This window comes from Papaver somniferum, chromosome 7 (assembly GCF_003573695.1).
Source record: "Papaver somniferum cultivar HN1 chromosome 7, ASM357369v1, whole genome shotgun sequence".
NCBI classification, from domain to species: Eukaryota; Viridiplantae; Streptophyta; class Magnoliopsida; order Ranunculales; family Papaveraceae; genus Papaver; species Papaver somniferum.
In genome coordinates, this window is record NC_039364.1 from 27,024,129 (window position 1) to 27,038,635 (window position 14,507).

The 14,507-nt window shown below is 37.1% G+C and overlaps 2 protein-coding genes across 2 annotated transcripts; both read right to left on the reverse strand.

Moving 5' to 3' along the window:
- Positions 1 to 357: 357 nt before the first annotated feature.
- On the reverse strand, positions 358 to 1,191 carry LOC113294420 (agamous-like MADS-box protein AGL80). Its single transcript, XM_026542817.1, has one exon. It carries the CDS (start codon positions 1,189 to 1,191, stop codon positions 358 to 360), a length of 834 nt encoding a protein of 277 aa, XP_026398602.1.
- A 1,166-nt stretch (positions 1,192 to 2,357) lies between these two features.
- On the reverse strand, positions 2,358 to 4,954 carry LOC113296782 (scarecrow-like protein 9). Its single transcript, XM_026545122.1, has one exon. The coding sequence runs from the start codon at positions 4,597 to 4,599 to the stop codon at positions 2,548 to 2,550; it is 2,052 nt and encodes a 683-aa protein (XP_026400907.1). The 5' UTR covers positions 4,600 to 4,954; the 3' UTR covers positions 2,358 to 2,547.
- Between the last annotated feature and the right edge of the window lie 9,553 nt (positions 4,955 to 14,507).

Genomic DNA, 14,507 nt, shown 5'->3' on the forward strand with positions numbered 1-14,507 from the left:
TCATTAAGAGGTGTTAGTTTTGGGATTTTCTGTAACTACATATCTCGTTCATACAATTTGTTGATAGATCGAGAGAGGGTATTACATGAGACCTAAATTTATCATTTGAAAAGTCACACCACACAAACATGAAAAGAAAACCCTAACGACACACGCAACGAAAAGATGCTCTTTCGTGAACAAGACCACACAAATAAACGGAAGGAAAACAAATTAACACTCGCAGTATAAAACTGCCCAGGGATGGAACTAATCATCTAAACTCATATTATTCATGGTTGTATCGGTATTGTTGATGGGAACATCTCCAAGGGTACCATCATTATAAGAAGGTGCTACCATTGGTGATGGAACTCCTCATCCCTGCATCATCTGGTTATTGTTCAGATATCCTTCAAGATAATCCACCATTTGGTCATCAGATTGTGAAACAGAAGGTAGGTTATTTGCATCCATGAACAATGGTTGGATTTGTAAGGCTTCCATGGCTGCTGCTGCCATCCTTATTTCTTGATCACCAATACCATCAATCATAACACGACCACCTTGATCATGATGGTTCACGACTCCCCCATACATAGCACCGTCAGCCACGGTACCACCATTTATACCAGACACATGATTTTCATCAAGCACACCAACATTAACGTTAGTATCAACAGAATAACTAGGGTTAGGGATAGCAATAGTATTAGCCTCACTGGCGCTGGTTGCATTAGCTTTCTGGAGATTTAACAATTTTTGCTGAACTTCTTTGTGCTTTTCATCAAGCAACCAGGCAAAATCAATCAAATCAACAGGATGAATATCAGGTTCAGGTATAGAACTCTCACCATCCAAGGCACGATTAAACATCCGACAGAGTTCCACATAATGATTTTCTAGTTGCTGATTTATGGAATTTTCCGTTGTCATCCCCATCTGGTTTTCTGCGGAACTCTCTTGATCATTCTCTAACTGATCTCCCTCTGGCAGGCTCTTGAATCTCATGAGCACACGATGTGCTTCAGGTCTTGCTGGCCAAACTTTTGGTTGGGGATTGTCTGGTTCATACACAATTGCGCAAGCATCAACATCGCATAAATTACTTATTTCACTGACTTTCTTCAACAAGTCCATTCTTCGTTTTCTGAAAGTTGCTCTCCTTGCAGCACTATTAGGAATATAAGCAACCTTCTTCATCCTTGCCATGAATATATACTGATCAAGGAAACGAATGAAAAAACTTAAAGAGAAGGAGATGAAAAACACAACAATTGGAAACAAGAGATGTTTATTTTGTCAGAAACACAATGGGTTTATATAGAATTTGTAGAGAATGAATGAATATTGGTAGAGCCGCGTGCTAAGGCTTGAAACAATCGTGTCTCTTGGATATTTCTTTAATTCGACAACTCACAAAATAATTAATGAAATCATTATCATTAGAATCTTGTAATGCTCCCCCGAAAATAGGGTCTAGTATCGTGATATCGGTCCGAGTGGTGTAAAATGCATCTAGTTTCGGATTGGAGTCATAAATGTGCAAAGCCTGACTCTCATACTAGTCACCAAGATTATCCTACTTATAATTCAAATTAAATTTTGTTGGTATACACTGGTAATATTTTTCATTAAATTTCCTTTAAACGCATGAATATTTATGAAAATTATCTATTTTAAAACAAAGATTTTTGTGATCTTAAACCTAAAGAAATGCTAGTTGTTCTACCTGTTTTTTGTGGACCAATACATGAATTATAATTGTAATTAACAACGTGAGCATAATTAGAAAATTTTAATTAAATTCTTTCTATCATCAAAAATGTAACGTTATCATTATGAGTAACCAAATAAAGAAAAATAGAAAATGCAACATAAATTACGGGAAAATTCAAACGTACGCAACCAGTTGCAACTTCAAAGCACGTTGATATAATGAAATTGATATATTTATCAGATACAAAACCTAAAAGAAATACCAAGAAAAATGTGTGGGTGAAAATAGATGAATTGTGCATAGACTATAACTAAACTCCAACCCCGGCCAGTAAACTGCAACTATTTGATTTATATGTCGCGTCTACAAACTCACTAAGTATAATAATACGATGCAAAACTCTTCCTTCAAACCTACGATGGGATGATGAATTATATAGGGACCAGTTGGTGGCAGATGTTAGCAGCTCTTCAGCTTTTGATTCCGAACGGTACAAACGCGAACAATACTAAGGCATGTAGGAAGCATTACATTCTAATACTAACATCAACTTGCAAAATATAGAAATCCCCCTACTAGGCCACTATTTTCTGGTCGAAAGAAGTCCCCCAAAGGCCCTAATGTCTCCTTGAGAGCTTCCAAGAATAATTGGGTCTTCTTTATTTCTTTTCAAGACAAATTTCTAGCATGTGATGGCGTATGAGCAAGCTATGATAACAGGTAAACCTTATGCACGTTCATTTGCTCTCGTTGTTCTTTAAGCTGTTTTGGCTTTACAAGTAAAATGGCTCAACTCACATGTTTCGGAGTTAAAACCAGTAGTTACAGAGTTACAAAACTAAAAAGTCTTAAATTGGCTTCCAAGAAGAAACGGCAAAGAGGATTCTTCCCTTCCATCCTAGCAGCAACCACCGGCCATCTTCATCTACAACAAAATCCTTATGGTAGTCTGATGTTGCTTGTTTTTTCGCCTTCTTGATGATATGCGTGTTCAGTGGGAGTTGCATAAACCCAGCCTTTGTATTCCTTAACTGCCATTTCTTACAAGTCTCTGGCCTCTCAACCCTCTCAGATCCCTCGCATGCTATAATGTTCAAAACCTCCTTCGCCAAAAAATTTCTTTCAATGAATATCCTCTCAGGATTATCACGGGGGACAATTGTGTCAAGCACATCAAACATAGAATAAAAGTGAAAGAGAGCATCCCGGAACCGTGGAACAAAGAATGGAGAATTATAGGTACCATTCAGAATCCCGTGGACGAAAACATTAGGATTCATCTTCCTTATCAGATTCAGAACAGCGTCCCTTGGACTATCCAATATCACACTCTCATCAAGCAAGTTCTTACCTTGATACATACAGTTGGCAACAAGAAGTTCATCTTTATTGATCTTGAGATCCTCCAGTTGAATGGTTTCCCATTTCTGAGCAATGCCATGGTACTCGAATGGGACATTGAGTCCTTCAGCATAATCTCTTAAGCGACGACCAGTTTCTTCAACTCTTTCAGCTGGACGGAAACCAGGTTCGGGTAATCCTATCCCCGTAATCCTGAGTTTAGGAGGACCACCCTTTCTTTTCGAAAGGCGTTGGATAAGGCAAGGCCATTGGAAACCATAAAGGATGCCGAAATCTATAATGTGGAGAGTAGTAGCATTTTCAGCCAGATAACCGATTGTTTGGTTAGCAAAGAAATTTGATATCTTCAGGAACGGGAGTGCGACCATAAAGAGCTGATAAGCTTTCAGAAAATCAGCAGCTGATGCTGTCTTGCGCGGGAGAGTTGAGCAAATCTGGCTCCCGGATCCAGCCAAACGTGCCTCGAGACCATCAGCAAAGTAATGAGCCACCCTTTGTGAACAATCTCCGTAAGGGGAAGAATGTTGCCTAAGCTGCTTCAATAGTTCGCTAGCAGTCCTACTATCACCAGCAGCAACAGCTTGTGCAGAATGAATGAGTAGGGTCTGCAAATCCACCACCAGGTCCTTTTTGCCCGTCTGCTTCTTACCATGGGACCTTCTTCCACCATTTTGGTGCAAGTTCTTTCTTGTTTCAATGTTCAAGGATTCGCGGAGAACTGAATCCGCCTTCTCCCCCTTTTCTCCATCACAAATCAATACCATATCAAACATTGCTGTCTGCACTGCTGCCAATTGCTTATTACTCTTCCCTTCTAAATCGATACCTTCCCTGTGCACATTTTTCTTTCCTCTCGACATGTATGCTGAAATCTGTTGCACATCCTTGTCCAACGGAACGACATCATCAGCGGCTTCACTTGCTTCTTTCTCTTTTTCTCCGTAAACAAATCCATTACGCTTTAGGTTATTATCACCCGGAAGAAATTTATTTGCTTCCTGGACACCCTTTCTGGAATGCCAAACGGGTTCAGCCTCTGAACGCACATCAATCTTACCCACCCCTGACTCCACTTGTCCTTCTACAATAGAATTTAAACTGTTTGAAGGGTTGTAAGACAATTGAGGAGTCTGAGCCTCCGCCTGAAAAGTATAATCACTAGGAACACTTTCGGCATTTAACAAAGTTGCATACACACCAAGTTCATCAATCCAACTAGTTTCAACTGCACTCTGACTACTATTGTTATGGGTGAAGTTCTCATCAATTTGAACTTCAGGGCTGCAATCAGTGGGGTACTTCTCGCCGAGGATATCATAAAAGGGTTTTTCTGCAGATTGAAGAGCTAAGTAGTCTTTTTGGAAGATGAGATTGTTCTCTTCATTGTTCTCTTCCATGAGTATCTGGTTTATGTAGTTGAGAACCACATCGGAAAAATCAAACTCCTCCTCTTGGCTTACATTTGAAGATGATGATGTATCACTACTACTACCACCACTATTACTATTACTACTAAAAGTATTATGATTTTGATCCATGAACTTGACTTCCTTAAAACTCAATCAGAACGCACATCAAATCCTTGAACAAACTTATTCTCATAGATTCAAACAAAATACTAAGAAATAAATTTCACACATACTGTATTTGCATACAACACAAAAAATACTAAACTAAGTATAAGCAATCTCAGGTCAAAGCTTGTCAAAACAAAAAAACTTACAAACAGTGGTAGCAGTCTTGTAGCTAGTATTGAAATTTGAAGATGATTTAAGGAGAAAAGGCGTACTTCCAGACTGAAGAGAAACCTTAAAAAGGACTGAAAGAGAAACCTTAAAAAGCTTAATGTGATTCAGAACTCAGAAGCTTAACTTCTCTCAGGAAAGGAAGGAAAGCAACCATGTGGTGGTGGGGTTTTGAGTCACTACTCAACGGGAGTAGTTAAAATAATCACAAAAGTTAGATTTGTACAGGCTATAATATCTGTAGATAGTGATATTAAAAGTTCAGAGATTCCTCATAAATTATGGTTTGTAATTGTATACTAGGAACCAGTAACCACTAACCAGGTGCTCTCTAAATTATTAAGTATTTTTTATGGTTGCGACGGGTCCACAGGCAGCTCAAAAAATAGAAACAGAATTATATTATACACGTCCTGAGTGCGAAGGCAAAATTATTCCACCGCAGCAGTTTCGAAGGTATTTAGGGTAATTCTGGTCAAAGTCAATTTTGGCGTGCTTTCAAGGATCAATGATCGGACAGTGCATGATTTTACACGAAATCGGTCAATTAACCCAATAAAGTTTGATACTGTTTAAATGGACGAGAACGTAAGATTGTCAGGATGAAAACAGTTTCATCCAACCCATTTTCAAATACTTTTTCTTATGTTTAATTCACATCAGGATGCATCCAGTTTCATCCTCGCTATTTTTTAAGTTTAAGCCAGGATGAATCCAGTTTCATCCTTGCTATTTTTTTGGTGTCCATTTCACCCATACTAATTTTTACTCGTCCATTAAAACCATGTTTTAAAAATATTTGGCCAAATGACCAATTTTCCGATGATTTTAACTGTGTGTACAATGTTCCTGGTGTTATGTATGTCTATATACTCCTAGGCCCTAGGCCGCCGACTAGCAGGGTCTAGTGAATTATGCTGATGATGAAAATGAGGAGAATTTGTTTGGTGGTTGGCGCTACTATTACATTCACAGCTTTGACTTCAGTCAAGGAAAAGCGTTGCTCAACTACATTCACAGCAGCAAAAAGGTTTGGAATTTGGTAATTCTGTCGAGCATTGCATGAAAGGATGAAACTATATTCCGTGGTGGAATTAGAAATTGAGAGTGAGCTAGATGCCCTTCACATTTTTATTTGTATTGGGCTTAATTAAGCCTAAACTTTAAACATAATTCGCAAAACTAACTAAAAATAGGTTATACAAAATAAAATATTTTGAGTATTACTGGTATCATTTTTATCTCATGTGAATAATTCCGGATAAGGTGTTTTAAACCAGTATTTTAACGCATTTAGTTTAATGTCAGGTAATTACGACATATCCATGTTGGTACTTGAGGATAAAGCGTATTCAACAAGTCTTTTCACAGTTGGTTTATAATTAAGTAATTAGGACAAGTCTTTTCACATTTGGTTTATTATTAAGTAATTACGACATAATTTTATCATGGTACTGTGTAAGGATAAGGAGTTTTCTTGGTATCTTTTTAATATGGTCGGTTTATTGCCGTGTAGTTACGAAATTTTCACATTCCGATATTTGCGGATGATGAGTTTTCAACATGTCTAATTAAAACACACTACACCAAAACGGCCATTTTGTGGTGTTTATAAACGTTGCGCATGATTTGTGCAACGGAAACAACTGTTGGCAAAACAGCGTTGCGCATTGGTGCGCAACGGATATAATCCGTTGTACAAATTAATTTGTACAACGTTTATAAACGTTATACAATTGATCGTGCAACGGTTTTTTTCCTTATTTGTGCAACGTACAACTTAATTTGTGCAACGGTTATTTTTATAGAATAACATTTTTGTGGATCCCATTGTGATTTTCTGTCGACGTTTTATTTGTTTGGTAGCAGTTACATCCGTTGTTCATTCCAGGTGATGTGTGCAACGGATAAATTTTCTCACGTTTATATCCGTTGCAAAATAATTTTCAGGTAAATTTTTTTTACGGTAGGCACAAATTCCGGCAGATTTCTGCTCCTGAATCCATCAAGAACAATTATTGATCATCACAATCGATCAAGAACAATTATTGATCATCAAAATCCATCAAGAACGATTAATACATCAACAGAGTAACTAGATGAACCACCCATACAATATAAACATAAGTTTCTGAAGCAAATATTGGTATGTTTAACAAATCTATAAGAGCTCAGAATCTCAATTGGATGCCAATCAAATTTCTAAATTGGTATAAAGGAAGGTATCAGGAAGTAGGTAAAGAGATCTTACACAAGTAAGCAAGATGGAATGCTTGAAGAAAGTATTGAGATGAGCCTCCTCTTCAAGACTCTTAATCTTCTGGAAATGTGAATGATATATGCGGGCATACACACGGAACAGGCCCTTGAATATCGTCTTTACAACGTCTCTATAATTCCGAAGGAGAAGATATTCCTAAAAAATCAAGAGTGAGCAAGCCAATATGAGACCCCAAACAAAATTGAAAAAGTGGGGGTACAACAACCACACCCAATATTTCGCTTAGCAATCTGTATGGACAAACTCCAATATACTTTCAAGAGAATCAAAGAGTTATATCTCTCTTTCTCGATTCAATTCTTACTCAAGCAAATAGTAATCTGCGAGTCTAATTGAATACAAGAGAAATCACTTGAACGGTACCAAAGACCAATGTTCAAGTATAAATCAATTTCAATCAACAACCAAAGGTCGGATTTCCAATTGATTGATTCTAACGCACAACCTGTGATATTTCAATTATATAACAAAGTATAATGCAGAATAGAAATAACACAGACAGCAGAATTTTGTTAAAGAGAAAACCGCAAATGCAGAAAAATCCCGGGACCTAGTCCAGATTGAACATACACTGTATTAAACCGCTACAAACACTAGCCCACTACAAAACTAATTTCGGTCTGGACTGTAATTGAACCCCAATAAATCTCACACTGGTCCAAGGTAGAATTATGCTCCTACGTCTCTGATCCCAGCAGGATACTACGCACTTGATTCCTTTAGCTGATCTTACCCACAACTAAGAGTTGATACAACCCAAAATCGAAGACTTTAATAAACAAATCTGTATCACACAGAAAAGTATACAGGAATAGATAAATCTGTCTCCCACAGAAATACCTACAAGTTTTTGTTCCGTCTTTTGATAAATCAAGGTGAACAGGAACCAATTGATAAACCAGACTTATATTCCCGAAGAACAGCCTAGTATTATCAATCACCTCACAATAATCTTAATCGACGTGGAGAAAGAAGATATTGTGGAATCACAAACGATGAGACGAAGATGTTTGTGATTACTTTTGTATCTTGCCTATCGGAGATATAAATCTCAAGCCAATCGTTACGATTGTACTCAAAATGATAGAAGATGCAAGACCAGATCACACAACTACGAGAAAGTAGTATCGTCTGGCTTCACAATCCCAATGAAGTCTTTAAGTCGTTAACCTGGTTTACAAGAAGAAATCTAAGGTTAAAGGAGAATCGAATCTAGCTAATACAACTAGTATCACACAGGAGGTCAGGTTTCCCAGTTGCTAGAGTTCTCCCTTATATAGTCTTTCAAATCAGGGTTTGCAATCAATGTTAGCTTGGTAACAAAGCATTCAATATTCACCATTAGATGGAAACCTGATTTAGATTTAAGCTAATATCTTTCAACCGTTGGATCGAAAACTTAGCTTGTTACACACAAATGAAATGCACGATTTTAGGTTTGTGTAACCGTACCCAAACATGTACATTTGGTGGTTCAACAATAGTTAACCAAATGGTTAGCCATATGAGCACTTTCATATCAACCATATTTTTCTTCACCATAAGTAGTTCAAATGACTCAAATGAACTAGTTAGAGAGTTGTTCAATTGCAAGGAAATCTTATGTAACTACACAAGACATAATCGAAGCAAAAACGATTTGATTCACTCGAATCGGTTCATGAACTTTATAGCCACAGTTTGCATTTAGCATTCCTTAGTTAATATAAATAAATTCACAAACAATCGTCTTTAGATATAACCAACTTAAGTTCGCAGACTTAGTTCGCGGACTTAAGTTACCGGAAGGAGTTCTCAAACTCCAGCAGATATTCTCGGGTCGAGAACTTCCGTCAGTTCGCGGACTGGGTTCGCGGACTGAGTCCACGGCTCTTTTTCCGGTTCTCTTGATCAACAAAGTTCGCAAACTTCGGTTCAAGGAAAAAAAGGACTTATACATATATGTGTTGCCACACAATGCTTATATCCAACATTGGTTATATAATCTAAACTCTCATTTCAATCATTGAAACATTCTTAGAGGACGTTATACAGTTGTTATTCACAAACCATTTTTCGCCAAAGCAATTTTCAAAGTGATTGAAACATATCATGACTTTCTTCACTAGGTAAAGATGAACTTGGCTAAAGCGAAACCTTACCAACACATATTTCAAGAAATAGATAGGCGAGATAAACTCGGCTCGAAATAGAAAATGTGTATAATCAAAGTCTATGTAGCAAAACGACTTTTGTCTCAAGATAGGAGATAAAGTAGATAGACTTTTGAGTGACAAATAAGTTCAAGTATCCACATACCTTTTAGTCGATGAAGTTCCACCAGTTCCTTGAGTAGTCATTCGTCTTGTATGATGATTGCCATGGAGTTCTTGAGCTCAACTACACTTTTTATCATAGTCCGAGACTTAGCTATAGTAGACTAGAAATCAAGACTTATAGTTTTGATCACTAACATTGATAAACATGCTTGAGATAGCAACGCATGCGAGTTCGACCGAGCAATGCTCTAACAATCTCCCCCTTTAGTGACAAAACTATCAATATATATGGAATACAAAAAATAAATGAATTGACTTTTGTAGCTCCTATTCCACATGCCTAATCTTCAACATTGCTCGAAATCTTCGTCACTTCCAAGTAATCCAATGATCCTAAAGGTTGTAAGTTCAGCATCATCTTTGTTGAAAATCCGTAGCTATAACAACGAGAAAACAAGAGTTCCCAGTCATTGTTATACAGTGTCATAGTATCAAAGTTCAATTGTATCACAACTTTGACAACAATATTATGGTGATATTATCACTCCCCCTTAGTCAATACTCCATCTCACATGGAAACCACTCCCCCTTACATAACGATCCGAAAACCATATATATTTGTAGTGTGAACTACATATTAATTTCCCCCCTTTTTGTCAATAAAATTGGCAAAGGTACGAAAACGGGATCCTAATGAAATTTCCAAAAGACACATTTCATGACCAAAAGAAAGCATATATCAACTTGTTTAGATGCAATCATAAAGCCGAAGCTAAATGCATTCATCAAGGAGTTTATAAATACACAAGATAATCCCTATAATATTCCACAACCGCACTCCCCACAAAGATTTGGCAATTAAGAACAAGTTCAATTAAGAAATCTCCCCCATAATATGTCATTCCAGAAAGAACAACAAGAGCGACCTTAATTTCAAAAGAAAAGAAGGATTTCTTTGGACATAACACACTAAAATAGAACCTGACAGAAAATCAACCTACGGAAACAAATGCAGAATTGAAGTAAACACTCACTGAAGTTCCAAACTCAATTGCCTAAAAGATCGAGATAAGCACATGGGCAAGAGTTATGGAAGCAACTAATGAACCAAAACAACACCAATAGACTGTCGTAAATGTTGAAATGTAGCAGTGTCTAATGGTTTTGTGAGAATGTCAGCCAACTGTTGTTCGGAAGGCACAAATTCCATATTGATGATACCATTTTCATAGAGATCTCGAACAAAATGGTACCTTATATCAATGTTCTTTGTTCTTGAGTGCTCAATAGGATTCTCAGTGATTCGAATCTCGCTAAAGTTATCACAAAAGATCTTCATTATTCCACTATCAAGTCCATAATCAGCCAGCATTTGTTTCATCCATAGAAGTTGAATACAACATGACCCAACAACAATATACTCTGCTTCGCATGTAGACAGGGATTGTGAATTTTGTTTTTTCTATGCCAAGCCACAAGATTCAGTCCTACATAGAAGAATCCCCCTGATGTACTTTTTCTGTCTTCTACACATCCTACCCAATCAGCATCTGAATAAGCAGAAAGGTCAGTGTTAGTATCAAAAGTGTAGGATAGACCATACCCGACTGTGTGATTGACATATCGTATGATCCTTTTTGCAGCTGCAAGATGAGATTCCTTTGGATTAGCATGAAATCTAGCACAACAACCAACACTAAAAGAAATATCAGGTCTAGTGGTTGTAAAATATAAAAGGATACCAATAATAGATCGATATAACTTTTGATCCACTTTTAATCCTTTCTCATCTCTGTGCAGTTTACCATTAGTGGGCATAGGTGTCAGTTTTAGAGTTAACTTATCCAGACCGAATCTTGAAACAAGATCCTTCGCATATTTTTCTTGAGATAAGTAAATTCCATCCTTATGTTGTTGAATTTGTAATCCTAAAAAGAACTTCAATTCACCAACATTGCTCATTTGAAATTCTTTAGCAAGTGAAACTTTGAAATCTTTTGCAAGTTTCTCAGAAGTTGAACCATATATGATATCATCTACATAGACTTGAGCAATGACAACATCTTTCCCACTCCACTTGGTAAACAAAGTTTTATCAGCTCTGCCTCTTGAAAAACCTTTCCTAATAAGAGAAGTGGTAAGTTTTTCAAACCAGGCTCTAGGTGCTTGCTTTAACCCATATAATGCCTTTTTGAGATTAAGAACATGATCTGGGAAATCAAGGTTTTCAAATCCTTTAGGTTGAGCAACATCGACTTCCTCCTTTAAAATTCCGTTTAGGAATGCAGATTTTATATCCATTTGGAAAAGCTTAACCTTGAGAAAACAAGCATGAGCTAATAAAAGTCTAATGAACTCAATGCGTGCCACAGGAGCAAAGATTTCGTCAAAGTCATTCAATTTTTGAATATCCTTGAGCGACAAGTCTGTCTTTATTTCTGACAATTGTGCCAAATTCATCAAACTTGTTCTTGAATATCCATTTTGTACCAACAATATTAAAATTGGAGGGACAAGGTACAAGTTCCCATACGTCTTGTCTTTGAAATTGATTTAACTCTTCATGCATTGCATTCACCCAAAAGGGATCGCTAAGAGCTTCATCAATATTTCTTGGTTCTACTTGTGACAGATAACAACCAAAATTGCAAATATTTTGAAGTTGTCCTCTAGTCTTAGCTGTAGAATCTCTTCTCCCAATAATACTGTTGTGATCATGATTCCTTTGAACCCAGAGGTGTCATGGAGGGACATGTTCGTGTTTGTCAGGAGTAGCCTGATCAGTGCTCTTCTCCTCGTCACTAGAAATATCAGGATCAACGACAGTTGGGATGACTTCAACTGATTCTGGTATTTCTTTGACTTTCTCAATTGTCTTAGCTGGAGGCAATTCAGCAGGAGGATTATCATGATGAAAATCACAAATATCATCAATGATAACATTTGCAGATTCCATCATGACCTGGGTTCTGAGATTAAACACTCGAAAACCACGACTATCAGAAGCATAGCCAAGGAAGATGAATTCATCACTTTTGGTATCAAATTTCCCTCTCTGTTATCGATATTTTAAGATGTAGCAAACACTCTCAGATAGTGCAAGTTGGGTTTTCTACCGTACCACAACTCATAAGGAGTGTTTAGGGTTTTAGACCGTAGGTAGACAAGCTTGATCAAATAACATGTTGTAAAGACAACTTCTCCCCAAAACCTTAAAGGTAAGTTTTTGTTATGGAGCATTACCCTGGCCATTTCCTGAATGTTTCTGTTTTTTCTTTCTGCAACTCCATTAGCTTGAGGAGTAATAGGTGGAGAATATTGTTGAATGACTCCCAGTTCGTCACAAAATTCAAACACTTTAGTGTCCTTGAATTCAGTTCCACGGTCGCTTCTAATTTTTTTTAGTTTGCGACCTTGTTCGTTCTGGATTCTTTTAACAATAATCTTGAATTCATCAAGGGTTTCATTCTTATGAGATAGGAACGCAACCCAAGTGAATCTGGTGTAACCATCTACCATAACAAAGCATACTTCTTACCAGCAATAGTAGGTTGTTGCATTGGTCCGAAGAGATCCATATGAGTTAAATCAAGTGGAGCTTTAGTGAGAATATCTCGAGATGATGTATAGTGAACTTTAGTTTGTTTACCCTTTTGACAGGCACCACATACACCTTCAATCTTTGCATTGACTTTGGGAACGCCTATAACAAGTTCTTCGTTAATGATCTTAGTTAGAAGACGATAGTTGATGTGACCAAAATGCTCATGCCAAAGATGTGTAGATTCCACCTTAGTCAAATTGCAACAATTGCTGAACTGAGTATCCAGAAGATAACAGTTGTTTTTACCACGAGTTCCCTGAAAAATTACTTTCCCAGTTTTGTCTACAATGTCACATCCATTTGCATTGAAGACCACTTGATGGCCTTTGTCACAGATTTGACTAATAGAAAGAAGATTTGCAGTCATACCTTTTATGTATATTACATCATGGATTTCAGGTACGCCGGGTAGTTTGATCATCCCCTTCTTGCTTATGTAGCAACAACTCCCATCTCCAAATGTTACTGGTCCTCCTTCATAGTCGTTTGAAGAAACAAACCAAGTGAGATCACCTGTCATATGTCTGCTACATCTACTGTCAAGAAACCATTGAAAGGGTGATGTTGATTTTAAAGTAAAAGCTCCCATACTATTAGTACTTTCCTGTTTAGGATTTCCTGATAGTTTTGTACGTCCTTTTAGAGAAGCACTAAGTTGTTTAGTTTTCATGTGAAGATTACTTGTAACTTTCAGGCTTTTTTTGGAAGGACATACAAGTATGTTGTAACTGATTGAAGGAATCACAAAACAAACATGGGCCAACACTTTAAAATTCGTCAGAGAAGTTCTGAGTCATATCAGTTTTCACAACACTTGAACGTTGTTTATTATCCGACTTACGAATGTTCTTCCGAGAGGAACAACTGGAGTTATTCAGATCCACCAAAGGAATTCTGATGGATTTCAAATCCTTAAGCATTGCAATTTCTGCTATGAGATCAGAGTTGATTCAGATTTGTTCATCCAATTTTTTCTGGAGAATAACCAGTTTATTAGAACTTTTTCTACGATTGGTTTTAATCCTGGTGAAGCGTTTCTAGAGACTTTACTGTCCATAGAGTCAGATCGCTACAGACACAGACTTGTAAGGTCTTGAACGTGTTTGGATGATCTGATACCAATTGAAAAAGTGGGGGTACAACAACCACACCCAATATTTCTCTTAACAATCTGTATGGACAAACTCCAATATACTTTCAAGAGAATTAACTAGACTCAATCTTAATAAAGTATATCAAAGAGTTATATATCTCTTTCTCGATTCAATTCTTACTCAAGCAAATGGTAATCTGCGAGTCTAATTGAATACAAGAGAAATCACTTGAACGGTACCAAAGACCAATGTTCAAGTATCAATCAATTTCAATCAACAACCAAAGGTCGGATTTCCAATTGATTGATTCTAACGCATAACCTGTGATATTTCAATTATGTAACAAAAAATAATGCGGAATAGAAATAACACAGGCACCAGAATTTTGTTAACGAAGAAACCGCAAATGCAGAAAAACCCCGGGAGCTAGTCCAGATTGAACACACACTGTATTAAGTCGCTAC

What these genes read in the sequence shown, in the direction of transcription:
- LOC113296782 (XM_026545122.1), bottom strand. Translation starts at nt 4,599, where the DNA reads ATGGATCAAAATCATAATACTTTTAGTAGTAATAGTAATAGTGGTGGT.
- LOC113294420 (XM_026542817.1), bottom strand. Translation starts at nt 1,191, where the DNA reads ATGGCAAGGATGAAGAAGGTTGCTTATATTCCTAATAGTGCTGCAAGG.